The sequence below is a fragment of the Chelonia mydas genome, chromosome 2 (assembly GCF_015237465.2).
Source record: "Chelonia mydas isolate rCheMyd1 chromosome 2, rCheMyd1.pri.v2, whole genome shotgun sequence".
Classification (NCBI taxonomy): domain Eukaryota; kingdom Metazoa; phylum Chordata; order Testudines; family Cheloniidae; genus Chelonia; species Chelonia mydas.
Genome location: NC_057850.1, coordinates 223843289 through 223865113, shown reverse-complemented (window position 1 = coordinate 223865113; position 21825 = coordinate 223843289). Strand labels below are relative to the sequence as shown.

Genomic DNA, 21825 nt, shown 5'->3' with positions numbered 1-21825 from the left:
CCTCATCTGGAATACTGTGTGCAGTTCTGGTCTCCCATGTTTAAGAAGGATAAATTCAAACTGGAACGGGTACAGAGAAGGATGACTAGGATGATCCAAGGAATGGAAAACCTGTCTCATGAAAGGAGACTCAAGCAGCTTGGCTTGTTTAGCCTAACCAAAAGAAGGCTGAGGGGAGATATGATTGCTCTCTATAAATATATCAGAGGGTTAAATACCAGGGAGGAAGAGGAATTATTTAAGCTCAGTACCAATGTGGACACAAGAACAAATGGATATAAACTGGACATCAGGAAGTTTAGACTTGAAATTAGACGAAGGTTTCTAACCATCAGAGTATTGAAGTTCTGGAACGGCCTTCCAAGGGAAGCAGTGGGGGCAAAAGACCTATCTGGCTTCAAGATTAAACTCAACAAGTTTATGGAGGAGATGGTATGACGGGATAACATGATTTCGGCAATTAATTGATCTTGGACTATTAGTGGTAAATAGGCCCAATGGCCTGTGATGGGATGTTAGATGGGGTGGGATCTGAGTTACTACGGAGAATTCTTTCCTGGGTATCTGGCTGGTGAGTCTTGCCCACATGCTCAGGGTTCAGCAGATTGCCATATTTGGGGTCAGGGAGGAATTTTCCTCCAGGGCAGATTGGGAGAGGCCCTGGGGGATTTTTGCCTTCCCCTGCAGCATGGGGCATGGATCACTTGCTGGAGGATTCTCTGCACCTTAAAGTCTTTAAACCATGATTTGAGGACTTCAATAGCTCAGACATAGGTGAGAGGTTTATTGCAGGAGTGGATGGGTGAGATTCTGTGGCCTCCGTTGTGCAGGAGGTCAGACTAGATGATCATAATGGTCCCTTCTGAACTGAAAGTCTATTAGTCTGCTCTCTTGATAAGGGGACATAGTGCATCACGTGAAGATGAAGCCCGGCTGGGGAACGCAGCACACAGAGAGGAACAGGGACATGTGGCAACCAAAACACACTCGCAGGAGGTACTGTGGCAGCATAAGTGAACCGTAAAATTTCAGTTCTTTTCTGAAATATTTCAGTTTTCACCTGAAAACCAAAACTTTTCAGTTTTATGACATTCAAGGTTGTTTATTTTTAAATGAAAAAAATCAAAGTTTTCCCATGGAAGCAGACACATTTTGAAAAAAAAAAAACTATTTGAAAAAAAAAAACTATATGAAAAACCTAATTTTCTGTTAAAAAACGGTTTCAATTAAAAATGTTAACCAGCTCTAGTACATATGTCTATCACTGTATATTAAAAGAGATAAAATATCACTGTACATTAAAACATGTACAGGGTGCAAATGCTATAAGAGGATTCTGTAAAACAGAAAATTTGATGCTAATATTATCTACTATACAACAATTATATCATAAGATTTTATATTCTTTAGTCAGTTCAAGTTTTTTGCATTTGATTTACCATATTCCTTTTCTCTTCAAGCAGGAAGACACACTGATGTTCTGTGGGAAGTTTAAATTGTTTCCAAAAATGACAAAGTAAAACTGTATTTTTTAACTATGGTTAAATTATGGGGCTTTTTACAATAGAAACATGGTAATTTTACTGACACTAAAAACCCTAACATATTAAGCTGAAATGCAGTAGTTCTCTTATACTCATATTAACAATTCTGTCAGGTTGAATGCTCTATAATATTACAGTGACACTAAAAATAAACATAAATCTAGTTTTAAACTATCATCAAAATAGTAACTCTTATTGCAATTAGTAACGTTGGTGTCCTGTTCTGCATTCCTTGCCACATATAAATGGTTATTTCCTATATTCATAGAGAGCTGCATGCATCTATCATGCCAGATAGAAAACCTTGTTTTTCTCTATTCAGATTACTGAACATCTCTCATATCATATAGAAATCCCATGTTTCTTGATTGGAGCTCGAGCTGCACATCACTGAAAGAAGCTTTTAAATACAAGTATACCTGGCCTATTGGTATTTTCTTCATACAACATTAAATAGAAGTATGTATGTGTCTGTCTAGCCTTCTTGTGTGTGTGGTCACACACAGATTAGGTAGAGAGATAGATATAATGGAGATATTTCAGCATAGTCAATATTATAATTCTGATATAAATTAAATGAATTACACAGTACAATTTCATATTCTTTACTAAATGTAACCAAATCTCAATGAAAAAGCAAATTATTGCTTATTATGCAAATGAAATGATTATTTTTATTGGGAGCTAATAATTATCATAATGATTCTATTTGGAATCGGCAGTTTGACTTCAATAATATCCTTTGAGAGAGTATAAGAAACACACACAGGAATGAAGTACGAGGAGAAGATTTCCTTTCCCCTATATAAGAGCTAACATAAAGGAGTTCCTTTCAAGATTGTTGGTATGTCCATATGGTAAATTCTGCCCCAAAAGGCATCATTCCAACCACATTCTTTAAGAGGAAGGAGCAAAATCCAAGAAATAAAACACTTGGGGTCAGTAGTCACTACGTAGAAAAAAGCCAATCAACTAGAATATAAGTATTAAAGCCAGACTGCGCTCTTTAAATCTGTTCCTCCCAGTCCATTTTTTTTCTTATGTGGACCATAGGTTTTGTGTTTTGTTGTTGCTGTCTGTTTAGAGGAAAAAGGCTGGCTCACTTTGTTTCTTTTCAACCCACGTAATGCACATTATGGTCAAATTCTCAAAACTAAAGCCTTTAAAATTGAATCTCCAGCTTGTTGGGTTTTTTTCATGCACAAAGCCCTATAAATTGGTGTACAAATTTAGAAGTTGGGATAAGGCCCTTTTTTCATTTTTGAATCTCTGTTAACAAAAGTGATGTTTACATATCTAGAGATGAGCACATAAGCCTTTGCTAACAACATTCATAGAATTTTATCATTATAAAATACAATATCCTGACAGCACTGATCTACTGACAAAGGAGCAAAGTGAGTGGATATATTTTTCAATATGATGAATTTCTGCATTACAGATGTGAGAGGTATTATTTACAAAGTTTCCATTGAATGTCTGTAGAAGTTTCAGTTGTACTGCATAGTATACCATGAGCATAATGGAGGGAGATGGTTCTGCATACATTGTCCCCTATACTGGGTGGACAATCATCAAAAAGTTTTAACACTGTGAAGCAAAGAAACAAAAATTTGCCCTTTCCCAATAATTTTCAGTGAATGCCCTGGCATCACGAATATAAATGATTTGTCCCATCATTGTACATTTATAACTCGGTTCAACATCTCCATCAACATTAGAGAAAACAATTTTGTAAAAGCTTCTACTGTGGATAATGTAATAGTACATACTAGGGCTGTCAAGCAATTAAAAAATTAATCACAATTAATTGCACTATTAAACAATAATAGAATGCCATTTTGGATGTTTTCTACATTTTCAAAATATATTGATTTCAATTACAACACAGAATACAAAGTGTACAGTGCTCACTTTATATTTATTTTTTATTACAAATATTTGCAATGTAAAAACAAAAGACATAGTATTTTTCAATTCACCTAATATAAGTACTGTAGTGCAATCTCTTTAGCATGAAAGTTGAATTTACTAATGTAGAATTATGTACAAAAAAACCTGCATTCAAAAATAAAACAATGTAAAACTTTAGAGTCTACAAGTCCACTCAGTCCCACTTCTTGTTCAGCCAATCGCTCAGACAAACAAGGTTGTTTATATTTGCAGGAGATAATGCTGCTTACTTCTTGTTACAATGTCACCTGAAAGCAAGAACAGGAGTTTGCATGGCACTGTTGTAGCTGGTGTTGCAAGATATTTACACGCCAGACGCGCTAAAGATTCATATGTCCCTTGATGACTCAACCACCATTCCAGGAAACATACTTCCATGCTGATGATGGGTTCTCCTCATAACGATCCACAGCAGTGTGGACCGACGCATATTCATTTTAATCATCTGAGTCAGATGCCACCAGCAGAAGGTTGATTTTCTTTTTTGGTGGTTTGGGTTCTGTAGTTTCTGCATCGGAGCGTTGCTCTTTTAAGACTTCTGAAAACATGCTCCACATCTCATCCCTCTCAGATTTTGGAAGGCACTTTAGATTCTTAAACCTTGGGTTGAGTGATGTAGCTATCTTTAGAAATTTCACATTGGTATCTTCTTTGCATTTTGTCAAATTTGCAGTGAAAGCGTTCTTAAAATGAACAACATGTGCTGGATTATCATCCGAGACAGCTATAACATGAAATATACGGCAGAATGAAGGTAAAATACAGCAGGAGACAATTCTCCCCCAAGGAGTTCAGTCACAAATTTAATTAATGCATTTTTTTTAAACAAGCGTCATCAGCATGAAAGCATGTCCTCTGGAACCATGGCTGAAGCTGAAGAGGCATATGAACCTTTAGCACATCTGACACATAAATATCTTGCAATGCTAGCTACAACAGTGCCATACAAATGCTTGTTCTCACTTTCAGGCGACACTGTAATTAAGAAATGGGCAGCATTATCTCCCACAAATGTAAACCAACTTGTTTCTCTTAGCAACTGGCTGAACAAGAAGTAGAGCTGAGTGGACTTGTAAGCGCTAAAGTTTTACATTGTTTTATTTTTGAATGCAGGTTTTTTGTACATAATTCTACGTTTGTAAGTTCAACTTTCATGATAAAGAGATTGCACTACAGTACTTATATTAGGTGAATTGAAAAATACTATTTCTTTTGTTTATCATTTTTACAGTGCAAATATTTGTAATCAAAATATAAAATGAGCACTGTACACTTTGTATTTTGTGTTGTAATTGAAATAGATATATTTGAAAATGTAGAAAAACATTAAAAATATTTAATAAATTTCAGTTTGTATTCTATTGTTTAACAGTGCGATTAATTGCAATGATTTTTTTAATCGCAATAAATTTTTTGAGTTAATCACGTGAGTTAACTGTGATTAATTGACAGCCCTAGTGCATATCCTTAATTATTCACAATCTCAAAAGCAGTGAGTCACTGCTTCCATGGGTGGCGTGTGAACCCACACTTCGGGGAGGCTAGCTCCCAGCCCAGCCCCACTCCGCCCCTTCTGCCCGAGGCCCTGTCCCTACCCCACCCCTTCCACGTCCATGCCTGCCTGCCAGAGCCCCGAGGCCCCACTCCATCCTCCTGCCAGAAGAGTCCCAGCCAAACTGCCCCAAGCACCGGCCCACCTGCCCAAGCTGTCCAAATTCCTGGGCCATTGGCCAGACTGCCCTAGCTGCACAGCTGGCCCGAGCACTGGTCCACCCGCCCCAAGTCCTGGGCCAACAGCTGCTGTGACCCCCAGCTGGCCCAAGCACTGGCCTACCCCTCAGGCCACCAGCCGGCCCAACTACTGACCCAACCCGAGCTGCCCCATGCCTATGGCCAACCTGAGCAGCTGGCTAACCAAGCTCCGAGCTCCAGGCTGCTGGCCTGAGCTGAGCTCCTACCGGCCTTAGGGGAAAGGGGGTGCGAGGGTGGGGTCTCAGGGTGGAGCAAGGGTGGGCCACGGCCTGGGTTAGGGATGGCTTAGCCTTTCCTGGCCTATTATACACGCTGCCCATGTCTGCTTCCATCTGTATTCTCAGATGTAACACATCAGCCAGTAATTATGAGGGATCCAGGCCCTTGAATCTGGGCCATGAGCCCCCAGGCAGGACTGAGACTGTGGCCACAACCTAGCCACTCACCCAAAGATGTGGAAAAATGGGTTAGTGAAGCTCTAGCTCACTAAGGGCCCACAAAGCTTCTGTTTGGAGGAGATGTCCCCTGAGTGGCAGGGACACATTACTTAAACCAGAAAGAGGCACAGGAAACTGTGCCTGGCTGCCTGGCAGATGCTATGGACCCTGCCTACTTGCCTGATTCCTGAGCCCTGCTTGTTCCTGGTTCCTGCGCTCCTTATCCCAGAACCCTTGCTGTTGCCAGTTCCTGCTTTTCTGCCTCATTCCAGGTCTCTGCTCCTATCCTAACCCTGACACTGACTCCGGCTCTGACCTTTGGCTTGGCACCTGACTCTGACCCTGGCTCTGGTTTCGGGTGCCTGACTTTAAGCATGATTAGGCATGATTGCTCACACCCTGGTCCTTACAGGAAAACTGATTGGATGCCTCTTCTCAGAGCTAGTACTGCTGGAGATGACAACTCAGCATTGTGAAGGACATGGTGGGGCAGCAATTCTCCTCCCCTGCTAGTGGTGTACAAGACATGTTAGGAGAGAGTTCAATTTTCATATGCACTGAGCCAAATTCTGCTAGAATAACTTAACACTGACACTAATGAGCAAATGGCAGCAGAATTCACAAGTGCCATAGCTGACTAAACATATATAGTCCCAAGAGGTAAGTGTGTAGGTGTGAACATCTTACTCACATTGTGTGATCAGTTGATGGCCTGTGGTTTTCTTCCCCAGGATGCATGGTTCCTCCATTTCCAAGGCCCCAGTGGAATGCACTAGTGGAATGGACTGAAAGAGTTGCTGCTGTCACTTCTGTTGCTGGTTGATACCATTCACACAGGTTTTCACCTTCAAAATCACAAACTTCCACGACTTTACAAGACAAAATTAAAACACTTAGTATACGTCTAGAAACGGGGAATGATCAGACAGTTGATGTTCAGGTTGAGTGAACAATATGGGTATAAAAGAATTTCAGTGTCGTTTCTTTAATTAGTATTTATACCGTATCGACAAGCATGGCTTTTCCCTATTGGTACAATACCAATCATACTCACTATATTATTGGCTAAGAAACCAATTCTAACCTGGGGATTAAAATAAATCATTTGAACTGTTATTCACCTTGGTTTCTACCAGATCACATTATATATGAAAAGGACCCATTTCCTCTGGTGATGTCATATGCCAAGATATCAGTGTAAAAGCCATTAGCTATTAGTGTGATAGCAACTTTATGAAGGAAACTCAAAAAGCAAATTAGTTTTATTTTAACATTCCAAATCATATCTGAATGCCTTACAGTATGCTGCCATTTGGCATTGGGACCAAAATACTGAATTACCATCTTATTTGGGTAGTATTTCAGCCTCCTGTGCCTTAGCTGATCCCTTCCTGAAGATGGGACAAATGAGTATTCTAGTTGCCCTTTCCCACTCAGTGTCCCCACACACAGAATCTAATGGCTAAGGCTCTGTGTTTGTCATGGAGGTTACGGAAGTCACAGATTACATGACTTTCCGTGACTTCTGCAGCGGCCGGCATGCCTCGCCCGGAGGCCACCTGAGAAGCTCAGGCAGCCGCTGCGCCAGTCGCACCAGCTGCTGCTGGGGCAGTCTCACCCTCCCACTCCCAGCAGCAGGAGTTTGGGTGTGGGGGTGTTCAGAGCTGCGGGTTGGGATGCGGGGCAGTGCTTACCTAGAGTGGGCTCCCTGGAAGGGCTACAGGAACTCTCCTCCCTCAGCTTCTAGCTCCATGTGCTGCCTGGGCTGGCAGGCATCTCCCCCACAGCTTCCCATTGGCTGCGGTTCCCAGCCAATGGGGGCTACAGAACTGAAGCGTGGGGCAGAGCAGAGGCAGCACGTGGAGCTCAGGAGCTGGGTAGGGAGCCTTCCCCAGACCCGCCAACCCTCCCCCCCACAACACCCGCGGTGCCCCCCAGCCTGTTGTTCCGAGCCACCCCCTCCCCAAGTTTTAGTCAGGGGTATATAGTAAAAGTCATGGACAGGTCACAGGCCGTAATGTTTTGTTTACTGCCCCTGACCTGTCTGTGACTTACTAAAAATAACTGTGACTAAAACGTAGCCTTACTAATGGTCATTTCCACTACTTAGGGAACTGGTCAACTGCAGTGTAACTTCCAAATTATTTTTTAGAAACTCCAAATTTGCCTTTGTGGTGCAGGATGAGTCCCTGTCAGGTTCCAGGACTTTCGAACAGATTAGCACAGTTTAGTTCAGGGGACTGCTCTGAGGATTCTACAGGGGCATGTGAAAGTTGTATTGCTAACCCATGCAGCTTGAAAAGGTTGGTGCTGCTCAGGGCTCGTGTACACTTACAGCACTGCAGCTGTGCCGCTGTACCGCTTATTGAAGATGCTACCTATGCTGATGGGAGAGCTTTTCTCATCCGTGTAGGTACTCCACCTCCCTGAGAGGTGGCTATGTCAACGGGAGAAGCCCTCCCACCAACATAGCGCTGTCTATAGCATGGGCCAGGTCACTATAACTACTTCGCTCGGGGTGTGAGCGACATAGTTATGCCGCCATAAGTTGGTAGTGTAGACCAAGCTTTAGATGATCTCTGTATTAGTAAGTAATAATGTGTGAGGAGACCATGTTGTCCTGGGGTAACCTCTTTGGGGAAGTAGAGGTTGGGGAGTAAAGTAGTGGGAGGGGGGCGTGCTAACAGAGCAGCTTTATTAGTTTAAAAAGTTACAGTAAAGCGAACCACAACCAATGTCTCTGCCTAATTATCCATAAGATTAATGATGCTTTCTGACAGTGATAAGTGGCACGGTCTAAAGTACCACACACATTTTTTTTTACAGTTTTGTGTGTTTTATAAATATTATGTTCTAAACTGCAATTGACAGTGGATAACACCCTCCTGTGCACAGATTGCTGCCTGCAGGACGTACACCGGACCCTTGCTAGAACGTGGGATTTGGGATCCATGCCAAGTACCACGTTATAGCGGGGAACCGCGTTAAAATGAAATTACTGTATACAGTAAATGTCACACCCATAAAGTATAGAAAACCTTAGAAAATAAACTCCTACTTCAAGGAAACAATAAACGAGAAAAAAAGTGTTGCTTTATTAGAGATTTAAAGTAGACATTACAATAAACTAGTCTAGTTTTTCTTTAAAAAGTCAGTGAGTTGCTTTTGCTTCTTGCTGCTGTGCTGTTTCCACTTAGCAAACTACAAAAGACTACGTAGCTGCATAATTTTTATAGGCTCAACGTCTTGCATCTCAAACCATCTCAAAGCAGTCTCTAAGCCAGCTATGGTCGCAGTTGACGTTGGAACGATGTCCACTTCATCTTCCTCTTCTTCTTCCACAGTGAAGGCCAATTCTTCACCTTCTGGAATGTTGTTTGGTCGTATTGTCTGAAGAATTTGGTCATCCGTTACACTTTCAGCAATGGGACAAAATTCTTCTGCTTCATCGTCGCCTCTTATCCAGGACTCGATATTTAGTGGCAGAACAGTTACCCCGAGCCCGGACAGTTGCTAGCACAGTTCCAGCATCCACTCCATGTCTGTTTTTCCAACTTCCTCCTCTGTAAATCCCTCAAAGTCGAATTCCTAGTCAGACTGTGATCTGCTTTCTTCATTTTCTTCCAGGAGCGGGTGGCCAAACGACTCTCTCAGTCCCACCATCCAACAGCAGTTTATCGTTTCAGTGCTTAATAAATTCCAGGAATCACCACCAATGTAAAAGAAGTCTTTTATAGTCTACTTCTTCAGAAAATTGGTGACAGACAACTCGCTTTCTATCATTTGTCGTACCAAGTTCCGTCGATAGCGCTGTTTAAAAATGGCAATAACACCTTGATCAAGCAGCTGGATTTTGGAAGTCGTGTTTTTAGGTAAGTATTCAACCCGTATTTTACCGTCACGGGTTCTGAGTCTTTTGGCCAGAGGATGCGCAGTTGTCCAGCAAAAGAACGGCCTTTTCTTCTAAGTGTTTTGCCCGCAAATGCTTTGGCACAGAAGGGACAAATTCGGTGAAGAACCATTGTTCAAAAATCTCTCTTGTCATTCAGGAATTTTTGGAGTTCTTGTAAGAAAATGGCAGGCAATTCACATTTACATGATGAAAGCACCGAGGCATGCGAGACTTTCCAATGCACAATGGTTTTAATTTATGCTTGCCTGTTGCATTCACACAAAACAATAAAGTAAGGTGATGTTTTGCCTGTTTATATCCTTCTTTCTTACATTCATCTGTTCTGACAGCCAGGGTTTTATCAGGCAACATTTTATAATAAATTTCTGTTTCGTCTGCATTGTAAACCTGTTCCTCCAAGTAACCCTCTGCCTGTAAAATTTCCCTCAGCTTCACAGGGTATGGTTGCATGGCATCGGCATCAGCAGAGTGTTTTTCTCCCAAAACTGCAATCTGAGATATTCTGTGTCTTTTCTGAAATCACCATAGCCAACCCGAACTCGCCTTAAAATTGCTGAATTCATCATTAAGTTCCCGGTCGAATTTTTCCACTTGCATGGCTATAAGCGGACCAGAGATCGGAATGCCTTTCTGCTGTTCTTGCACAAACCACATGTACACCGCAGAATCAAGATCAGCATCATTCGCTAAACGGGCTCATTTTCTTTGAAGGCCATGCTCTTCATCCAGGTTATGAATGTAAATTCCGAGCTTGTCAGCATTCTTTAGCCATCCACGAAAGGTGGACTCATTAATGCCAATATCACGGCTAATCTTTGCCTGGGTTTTGCCATTTCTAAGTCGTTCGATAGCTTCCAATTTCTCCTGCACTGAGTAAGCCTTCCTTTTGCATGACATTTTTGACATCTTGCTAAAGATAAATACTGTACCTGTAAATTTTTATTACATTATATTTGTATGGCGTTCTAGGCCTACAGCAATCGTCTTAGGGCTTGTCTACACTACCACACGGGGTCGATCTAAGATACGCAACTTCAGCAATGTGAATAGCTGACGCTCTCCCGTCGACTGCGCTTGCGCTCCTTGTTCTGGTGGAGTACTAGAGTCGACAGGGGAGCGCTCAACGGTTGATTTATCGCATCTATACTAAAAAAAAATTGTACTGTACAGTACTTAAATTTGGGATCCATGGCCGTGACCGCGTTATATCTGAATTTGCGTTATATAGACGCGCGTTCTAGCGAGGGTCCGATGTACTTCAGGCCTATTCAGATATTGCCATTCAAGCGATGAATTGCAGTCATTTCTGTGGTGACTGCAGACTTCAGATTGCATGCAGTAGACTAAGCAGTATTCTCCATAGCTTTTATCCCCCTGAAGAGATGAAGGGTGACTTGGAAGACAGACAAAGTGAATCTGTGAGAAAAAACTTGTTCTACTGAGTGAACTCTGCTTTATGCTAAAGTTTCATTTCAGTGTTTCTCATCCGTAACTAGAGCTGGATGAATACTGCATGAAAATGTCTATCAATATTTGAATTTGTAAATCACTTCCACTTTTTCCGTTTGGGTTCACTTACCATGGTCAGTCAGTGGCTAATGTTTTGCTGGAACAAATGTTAACAGAAAGTAGATCTCAAAATCACATATGAGTGTATTTGTGGACAGTACATTTTATATTCATACATACACAAACAAAATGCTTTATAAATATTCACACATTTAATCAGGAAAGAAAAACAATACCATATGATTTGTCTGACCAATCATTAGCATACAACATCTTATTTTTTCAATATTCATAATCAATCTATACAGGAAAAAGATGGAGATTTGTGAAATTAAAATCAAATAATTTTGAAGAAACTGCTATATTCAAGGAAGTTTCATGAGTATTAAAAATAAAAAAATATTCATTTATTATTTATTTGTACTATGGTGATGCATAACAGCTGATTGTATTCAGTGCTGAACAAACATATAGACTAGAGTTGGCTGGAAAATGCTGTTTTACTGAAATCAAAAAGTTCCATGGGAATGTGTTGATTTCAACAAAGTTTCATTTAGAAAAAAATCTAAACGAAGCATTCAATAATATCACAACATTTAATTTCAACATTTTCAGAACTGAATGTTTCCAATTTTCATTTTGAAACTGCTTTTCATGACAACAATTTTCTTTTCTATTATGATTTTTTTGAAAGTGGAAATCAAAACTAAATGTTTTGATTGAAGAAAAATTAATTATTTAAAAAACTGTAGTTTTGTGGCAAATTTTGAAATTCAATGTTTCATTCAAATTCAGAATGAAAACAAATTTAGAAATTACAGAATTTCCCATAACCTGGAAGTTCTCCTTTCCCACACCTCTAATATAGACACAGTTCCTGTCCTGAAGGGGCATCTAACTACATTTCCTATTGTGAACTATCAGACCAGGACTGTCAAGGACTATATTTTAAGGCACAAATATAAAGCAATAGTTTGATTTCTATTATTAAGTATCTTGATAATAGAAATCCATCAGGAGCAGCCAATAACTCTTTTGGTTATACTCACTCTTCCCTGCATGCCATATTATCTTAATTTCTTGCTCACCAACAACTGCCTTGCTGAGCAATAATTACTGGTTCCATTAATTTGAGAAACTGTATTTTTTTTAAATGGCTATGTATAGTAACCAAGCACTAAGTGATGTAAGCTTTTGAGTAAGTAATTTGAGTTGAAATATAAAAGTGTCAAGTCCCAGTCAGCACATTGGAAGGTTCAAGATGCATAACATCTCAAATTCCCATACTACAAAGCTGAAGGTTAGTCTTCTTTGGGGAAGCTTATATGAAGATTAATGCCAGGACACAAATACAGAATAACAAATGAAGATATGGAATAATTAAATATGTTTAATATCTCAGAATAAATTAGCATAATAATTAGTTCACTGACCACAAGAGGACTCATCAGACTTATCAGAGCAGTCAGGTCTGAAATCACATCTCTGGATCATCTGGATGCAGTGGCCTGTTTCTCTACAGACAAATTCCTTCTCTGTGCAATTGTTCGTAGGGAGTGTTGCAGGAACTGAAGTTCCTGAGGGCGTTGATGAGATAGTTGGCAAATTTCCTTATGAAAAAAATAATTCAAATAATGTATTTATTCAACAGTTATTTGATCTCTGCACCTGAACTGTGGAATTGCTGTGAGAATCTCCTCCCATCTAACATCCCTTTATTATCATCTCCTTGCTGTTCTGTCCATTAAAAAAAAAATACTTTGACAATCACCTTCCTGTCCCACCACTCTGACTGCGTCATGCCAATTTCCTCTCCACTGGATTTCTTTCTCATCAGGCTTAAGTACCTAATTCCCACAGTACACTCCCAGCACCTGGCAGTCAGAGGCCAGGGACACCCAGAGCATGGGGTTGCATCCCTGACCATCTTTGCTAATAGCCATTGATGGACCTGTCCTCTATGAACTTATCTAATTGTTTTTGAACCCCTTTATAGTTTTGGCCTTCACAACATCCCATGGCAATGAGTTCCACAGGTTGAGTGTACATTGTGTGAAGAAGTACTCCCTTTTGTTTTCTTTAAACCTGCTGCCTATTAATTTCACTGGGTGACCTCTGTCTCTCGTGTTATGAGAATGAGTAAGGAATTCCTTATTAACTTTTTCCACACCTTCTCAGTCACATACCCCATTAGTCATCTCTTTTCCAAGGTGAAACATCCTAGTCTTTTTAATCTCTCTTCATATGGAAGCTGTTCCATGCCCTTAAGCGTTTTGTTGCCCTTTTCTGAACCTTTTCAAATTCCAATATATCTTTTTTGAGAGGGGGCGACCACATCTGCACGCAGTATTCAAGATGTGGGCATACAATGGATTTATACAGAGGCAATATGATATTTTCTGTCTTCTTATTTATCCCTTTCTTAATGATTCCCAACATTCTGTTCGCTTTTTTGACTGCCACTCCACAATGAGCAGATGTTTTCAGAGAACTATCCAAAATGACTCCAAGATCTCTTTCTTGACTAGTTACAGCTAATTTAGATCCTATCATTTTGTATGTATAGTTTGGGTTATATTTTCCAGTGTGCATTACTTTGCATTTCCCAACATTAAATACCACCTGCCTTTTTGTTGCTACGTCACCCAGTTTTGTGAGATCCATTTGTAACTCTTCACAGTCTGCTTTGGACCTAACTATATTGAATAATTTTGTATCATCTGAAAATTTTTCCACCTCACTGTTTATCCCTTTTCCTAGCTCATTTATGATCATCCCACTATTCCATTTTTTGTCCATCTTCAGCCTCGTCTGTTTCTTCCTACAAACTCACCACTGTTTGTGCTGGGGCCTTGTCCCCTGAAGCTCTATCATTTGGAACAGACTACTTAAATCCTTCTGCCTCCCTGTCTAGTTTCATATGTCACCTGAAGACATTTGCTCCCTTGTCTATATCTCTTAATCCCCCCCACCACCACCACTGCAGATATTTTTACATTAACTTTGTATCGTTTAACTTTAGACATTGTTTGTGTGAAAGATGTTATACAAAATAAAGTTGTACTGTGCACTATTTAGATTTAAAAAAGGAAAAATGATTTATGAGAAAAGCATACAGCATGCACAACAGTCCTGCTGGACCTAATAATTTTGCCTAGAAGAAGTTTTTGCATGTTAAAACTAAGTTTGTCTGCATGAGAGTCTGCTAAGATAGCAATTCTAGGAAAATCATTTTGTGCTAAAATGTCTGCGGTTCTACTACTCTCCGTTACTACTGTGAGGTATGTCTACACTACGAAATTAGGTTGAATTTATAGAAGTCAGTTTTTTAGGAAGCGTTTTTATACAGTCGATTGTATGTGTCCCCACACAAATGCTGTAAGTGCATTTAGTCGGTGGAGTGCGGCCACAGTACCGAGGCAACCGTCGACTTCCGGAGCGTTGCACTGTGGGTAACTATCCCACAGTTCCCGCAGTCTCCACAGCCCATTTGAATTCTGGGTTGAAATTCCAATGCCTGATGGGGCAAAAACATTGTCACGGGTGGTTCTGGGTACATATCGTTAGCCCCCCTTCCCTCTGTGAAAGCAATGGCAGACAATTGTTTCGCGCCTTTTTTCCTGGGTTACCTGTGCAGACGCCATACCACGGCAAGCATGTAGCCTGCTCAGCTCACCGTATGTCTCCTGGGTGCTGACAGATGCGGTACTGCATTGCTACACAGCAGCAGCTGATTGCCTTTTGCAGCAGACGGTGCAGAATGACTGGTAGCCATCATCGCCGTACTCCTGGGTTCTCTTTTAGCCGACCTCAGTGAGGTCGGTCGGGGCGCCTGGGCAGACATGGGAGTGACTCAGCCTTATCATTTCCCTTTTTAAGTTTCGTCTCATGGAGATTCAGTCCTGCCGGCAGTCGTACTGCACCATCTTCTGGTGAGGAGCCAGGAGACGACGATGGCCAGCAGTCATACTGCACTGTCTTCTGCCGAGCACCCAGGAGATGATGATGGCTAGCAGGCGTACTGCACTGTCTGCTGCCAGCCTAAGATGTATGAAGATAGATGAAGTGGATCAAAACAAGAAATAGACCAGATTTGTTTCGTATTCATTTTCTCCCCCCTCCTTCCCTCCCTCCGTGAAATCAATGGCCTGCTAAACCCAGAGTTTTGAGTTCTAGCCTTGAGGGGGCCATTCTGGTTCTCCTTGATGCATTTGTTGATTTTAATTCCCTGTAAGCCAACCCTGTAAGCCATGTTGTCATTCGCGCCCTCCCTCTGTCAGAGCAATGGCAGATAATCGTTTCGTGCCTTTTTTCAGTGCAGACGCCATAGCACTGGGAACATGGAGTCCGCTCAGATCATGGCGGCAATTATGAGCACTATAAACACTGCGTGCATTATCCAGCAGGATATGCAGAACCATAACCTGCAAGAAAAGCAAAACCAGGTGAGGAGGAGGCGACTGCAGCGCGGTGACGAGAGTGATGAGGACGAGGACATGGACATAGACTTCTCACAAAGTACGGGCCCCTGCAATGTGCACATCATGGTGTCAATTGGGCAGGTTCATGGCATGGAACACCAATTCTGGGCCCGGGAAACAAACACAGACTGGTGGGACCGCATAGTGTTGCAGGTCTGGGACGATTCCCAGTGGCTGCAAAACTTTCACATGCGTAAGGGCACTTTCATGGAACTTTGTGACTTGCTTTCCCCTGCCCTGAAGTGCAAGAATACCAAGATGAGAGCAGCCCTCACAGTTGAGGAGTGAGTGGTGATAGCCCTGTGGAAGCTTGCAATGCCAGACAGCTACCGGTCAGTCGGGAATCAATTTGGAGTGGGCAAATCTACTGTGGGGGCTGCTGTGCTGCAAGCAGCCAACACAATCACTGAGCTGCTGATATCAAGGGTAGTGACTCTGGGAAATGTGCACGTCATAGTGGATGGCTTTGCTGCAATGGGATTCCCTAACTGTGGTGAGGCGATAGACGGAACGCATATCCCTATCTTGGCACCGGAGCACAAAGGCAGCGAGTACATAAACTGCAAGGGGTACTTTTCAATGGTGCTGCAAGCACTGGTGGATCACAAGGGACGTTTCACCAACATCAACGTGGGATGTCTGGGAAAGGTACATGATGCTCGCATCTTCAGGAACTCTGGTCTGTTTCAACAGCTGCAGCAAGGGACTTACTTTCCAGACCAGAAAATAACCGCTGAGGATGTTGAAATGCCTATAGTTATCCTTGGGGACCCAGCCTACCCCTTAATGCCATGGCTCATGAAGCCATACACAGGCACCCTGGACAATAGTAAGGAGCTGTTCAACTACAGGCTGAGCAAGTGCAGAATGGTGGTAGAATGTGCATTTGGGCATTTAAAAGGTCACTGGTGCAGTTTACTGAGTCGTTTAGACCGCAGCAAAACCAATATTCCCACTGTTATTACTGCTTGCTGTGTGCTCCACAATATCTGTGAGAGTAAGGGGGGAGATGTTTATGACGGGGTAGGAGGTTGAGGCAAATCGCCTGGCCGCTGATTACACGCAGCCAGACACCAGGGTGGTTAGAATAGTACAGGAGGGTGCGGTGCGCATCAGAGAAGCTTTGAAAATCAGTTTCATGACTGGCCAGGCTATGGTGTGAAAGTTCTGTTTGTTTCTCCTTGATGGAACCCCCCCGCCGGGTTCACTCTACTTTCCTGTAAGCTAAGCACTCTCCCCTCCCCCCTTCAATGACCGCTTGCAGAGGCAATAAAGACATTGTTGCTTCACATTCGTGCATTCTTTATTTATTCATCACACAAATAGGGGGATAACTGCCAAGGTAGCCTGGGAGGGGTGGTGGAGGAGGGAAGGACAAGGCCACACAGCACTTTAAAACTTATTGAATGCCAGCCTTCTGTTGCTTGGGCAATCCTCTGAGGCCCCCCACCGCATTCTTGGGCATCTGGGTGAGGAGGCTATGGAACTTGGGGAGGAGGGCAGTTGGTTACACAAGGGCTGTAGCAGCGGTCTGTGGTCCTGCTGCCTTTCCTGCAGCTCAACCATATGCTGGAGCAGATGAGTTTGATCCTCCAGCAGCCTGAGCATTAACTCCTGCCTTCTTTCAGCAAGTTGATGCCACCTGCCATCTTCAGCCCGCCACCTCTCCTCGTGGTCATATTGTGTTTTCCTGCACTCTGAGATTGTCTGCCTCCATGTATTTTGCTGTGCTCTGTCAATGTGGGAGGATAGCATGAGGTCAGAGAACATTTCATTGCAAGTGCGGTTTTTTTGCCTTCTAATCTTCGCTAGCCTCTGGGAAGGAGAAACATATGCAGCTGGTGGAGGGGAAAAAAAGCGAGAGTGGTAGTTAAAAAGATACATTTTATAGAACAATGGATACACTCTTTCACAGTAAACCTTGCTGTTAACATTACATTGCACATGTCCTTTCATTACAAGGTCACATTTTGCCTTTTATTGAGGGTATGTTGGTTTGGTGTGAGAGATCACTCACGCAGGGCCAGGCAACAGAATTCGGCTTGCAGGCAGCCATGGTAAGCTGCAGTCTTTTGGCTTCTTGAACCTTCATAACATGTGGGAATGGTTTCAAACAGCAGCACCCTCCTTTCCCATATGAAGTAGCCGTTGGGTTGGCCATTTAAAATGGGTTGGCAATTTAAAAGGAGGGGATGCGGTTTCTGGGTTAAAGTGCAGCAGAAACCCAACTAAGCCCCCTGCCCCCCACACCCAATTCTCTGGGATGATGGCGTGGCTAACAGTGGGGAAGATTTCTGTTCAGCCACAGGCAAACAGCCCAGCTGGAATGGGCAATTCTGAATATCCGCTTACTACAACCACCCTATTTCAACCAGGTGACCAAGAATGATATCACTCTCCTGAGGGTAACACGGAGAGATAAAGAACAGATGTTTGAATGCCAGCAAACACCAGGACCATACGCTGCAATGCTTTGTTCTGCAATGATTCCTGACTACATGTTACTGGCCTGGCGTGGTAAAGTGTCCTACCATGGAGGACAGAATAAGGCGGCCCTCCCCAGAAACCTTTTGCAAAGGCTTTGGGAGTACATCCAGGAGAGCTTTTTGGAGATGTCCCTGGAGGATTTCCACTCCATCCCCAGACACGTTAACAGACTTTTTCAGTAGCTGTACCAGCCGCGAATGCAGGGGCAAATTAATCATTAAACATGCTTGCTTTTAAACCATGTATAATATTTACAAAGGTACACTCACCAGAGGTCCCTATTCCACCTTCAGGGTCTGGGAGCCCTCCTTGGATGGGTTCAGTGGGTACTGGCTCCAGGTCCAGGGTGATAAACAGATCCTGGCTGTTGGGGAAACCAGTTTCTCTGCTTCCTTGCTGTGAGCTATCTACAACCTCCTCCTCATCATCTTCCTCGCCCCCAAAACCAGCTTCCGTGTTGCCTCCCACTCCTTGGACGGAGTCAAAGCACTGAGTTGGGGTACTGATGGCTACATCCCCTAGAATGGCATGCAGCTCATCATAGAAGCGGCATGTCTGGGGCTCTGAACCGGAGCGGCTGTTTGCCTCTCTGGTTTTTTGCTAGGCTTGCCTGAGCGCCTTAATTTTCACGCGGCACTGCTGCGGGTCCTGTTATAGCCTCTGTCCTTCATGCCATTGGAGATTTTTTCAAATATTTTGGCATTTCGTCTTTTCGAACAGAGTTCTGCCAGCACAGATTTGTCTCCCCATACAGCGATCAGATCCCGAACCTCCCATTCGGTCCATGCTGGAGCTCTTTGGCAATTCTGGGACTGCATGGTTTCCTGTGCTGATGGGCTCTGCAGGTGAGCTTGCCACACTGACCAAACAGGAAATGAGATTCAAAAGTTCGCGGGCCTTTTCCTGTCTACCTGGCCAGTGCATCCGAGTTGAGAGCGCTGTCCAGAGCGGCCACAATTGAGCACTCTGGGATAGCTCCCGGAGGCCAATACCGTCGAATTGTGTCCACACTACCCCAGATTCGACCCGGCAAGGCTGATTTCAGCGCTAATCCCCTCATCGGGGTGGAGTAAAGAAATTGATTTTAAGAGCCCTTTAAGTCGAAAAAAAGGGCTTCGTCATGTGGACAGGTGCAGGGTTAAATTGAGGTAACGCTGCTAAATTCGACCTCAACTCCTAGTGTAGACCAAGCCTGAGTCAGCTGTCACACCATATATTACATTCCATTTTCTTCTGCATTTTACACCAGCCCCCCTGGAAGCTTACTTTTTGTTTGTTTGTTTTTTTTAATGAAACACAGTAGGCATGGAATTTTGTAGATGTCTTGGGACACAAGGTATGATGGTTCTGTAGACATTGTACCAAACTAGGTAGTGAAGACTTCAGGCAGACAGTAGTATCATTCAAACTGTTTGTGTACTGCAGTGTGAGTGTTTGACTTCTTTGTTTTGACACTGTCAGAATAATGTCTTCATTAAATTGATTATACATATATGTACGTGCAGAGATCTCTCTAAAAAAAGAAAAGGAGTACTTGTGGCACCTTAGAGAGCTGTAGCTCACGAAAGCTTATGCTCAAATAAATTGGTTAGTCTCTAAGGTGCCACAAGTACTCCTTTTCTTTTTGTGAATACAGACTAACACGGCTGTTAGTCTGAAACCTGAGAGATATCTCTCTCTCTCTCTCTATCTCTCTCTCTGTCAAAAGATGGAATGAATTTTGCCAAATGAAATTTTAATATATTTACACTATTTTAGAAGTTTGGTGCTCCTTCGAGAAATCAAACTACCTTGTTGCTGGTTATGGAAAATGCGTCCCTGTGACTGCCTGTTACAGCTGCTGACATTTTTTAGACACTGGAATTTCTGTCTTACAGAGCTTATTTTCTAGCCAGTGTCCCCAGACATCTAAGCACAGTTTCTTCCTCTTGCACATCTGACCTGATCTCAGAACTTAAGCATAAGTGTATATGGCAAGAGGCACTTCCTTTTTCTGTAAGGTCAGGCATATCTAACATAAGAACAGCCATACTGGGTCAGACCAAAGGTACATCTAGCCCAGTATCTTGTCTTCCAACAGTGGCCAATGCCAGGTGCTTCAGAGGGAACGAACAGAACAGATAATAATCAAATCACGTTTTCTTCTTTTCACTAATTTGTTTTCCAGATCTCCATTTCCTCAATATTTCCTCTCTGTACTCAATGTACTGGGTGCAAAGAGATTTATAGTTACTTTCTAACTTTGTTCTCACCATTGTAAAGGGTACAGTCTGTAAAGGACAAGTCATCAATTCCAATGTCTCCACAGAAACCGTCTCCCACAGTACCTTCCACTAAGATCTAGGGAAACAATAATTATGAAACCATTTGTCAGCATATAGTAGACTTTCACTTCTCATTATATATTTAATATCAATTGATAGAAGAGCCATTTACTATGTTTCATGATTTTAAAATGAGCTTAAATTTGTTCTTGTGGAGATACTGTATTTGGTAACACTTCATGAAAGAGACTGATCATTATCAATGCTCTCTGGCGTTCACATTAATCACAGTCAACTATGACATTAATGTGGTTGGTTATACAGTCACATTTAAATCCACTGAAACATTGTGACGTAAAATGATGGCAAGATGGTATAATAAGTGGCACATTATAATTAGCTCTTTTAGTAGTTACTGTAATAACATTAATCATGTTTAATTATTTTAATAGTTATGTGAATAAGTGATATACTTTTATGAGAATCCCATTAAACTGAAAATAATTAGATACACAGATATACTCTAGCAAACTTTAAAGAGAGGTACATATTTTACTAAATGTCATTAAAATAGCACATACTTATGCATCCGATGAAGTGAGCTGTAGCTCACGAAAGCTTATGCTCAAATAAATTTCTTAGTCTCTAAGGTGCCACAAATACTCCTTTTCTTTTTGTTTATACATTTACTTCTCATTATTGCCAAAATATAGAACAGATTAGTATTCAGAATAAACAACAGGCAAGAGAATTAGCTTCTTTCCTTTTGACTGATTCAGAACTGTCAAACACTGTGATGTCACAACCAAAACAGTTACATAGACCCTGTCAGCCTCAATTTTCTTAATTTTAACTTTCCTTTCAAAAATTCCTTGTTTCTTATAGAGTTCCCTTAAAATGCTATCTTCTTTTCAAAAAAAATTTACAAGGTTCCCTGTTTCCCTATTGGATGTTTACCAAGGTTAGAGCTTGCTGAAAAATGAGAACTTTTTTTATTTAAAAAGGGAGAAAAAAATTCATTTCAGTTCTTCCCCCCGCAACAAGGTTTCCAATTCACCCCAATTGTAATGATCCAACACCCCCTTCAGAATCCCCAAAACATTTTAAGTTGTCTTGCAGGGTGCAGTTGTCTCTCTGCCAAATTTATGGTTCAATCACACTGAAGATGCTTCCCATGAGTGACTGGATCAATTACTAAGTAATAAAGCCTTTGCCACACTTACTGTCCTGATTTTCTTACCCTACACAGGAAAAGCTAATAACCCGAGTAGTCCAGGAAAAAACATCATTGTTAATTACTGAAGTAATATGCACACAGGAATGAGTTTCCACAAAGCCCATGAAATGCTAGTTAAAAACTCAAATGCCGGTCTCAGCACATGACATTGGAGCTCAATATCCAGTTCACACAGAAGAACAAAGTATAAGTGGTAACCAGATGCCACAGTACTGCTTCACAGTACTACTAAAACATAATGCTTTTGC

At 42.0% G+C, this 21825-nt stretch overlaps 1 protein-coding gene across 1 annotated transcript in view; it reads right to left on the bottom strand.

Annotated features, from left to right (window-relative positions):
* Positions 1-21825, bottom strand: part of MALRD1 (MAM and LDL receptor class A domain containing 1) — a 478214-nt gene that overhangs the window by 281625 nt on the left and 174764 nt on the right. Inside the window, exons 19-21 of the mRNA XM_037891563.2 lie at positions 20329-20416; positions 12542-12718; positions 6378-6555 (exon numbers count right to left, since the gene is read on the bottom strand). Coding sequence (XP_037747491.1) covers positions 6378-6555; positions 12542-12718; positions 20329-20416 — 443 coding nt within the window. The remainder of the gene's footprint in view (positions 1-6377; positions 6556-12541; positions 12719-20328; positions 20417-21825) is intronic.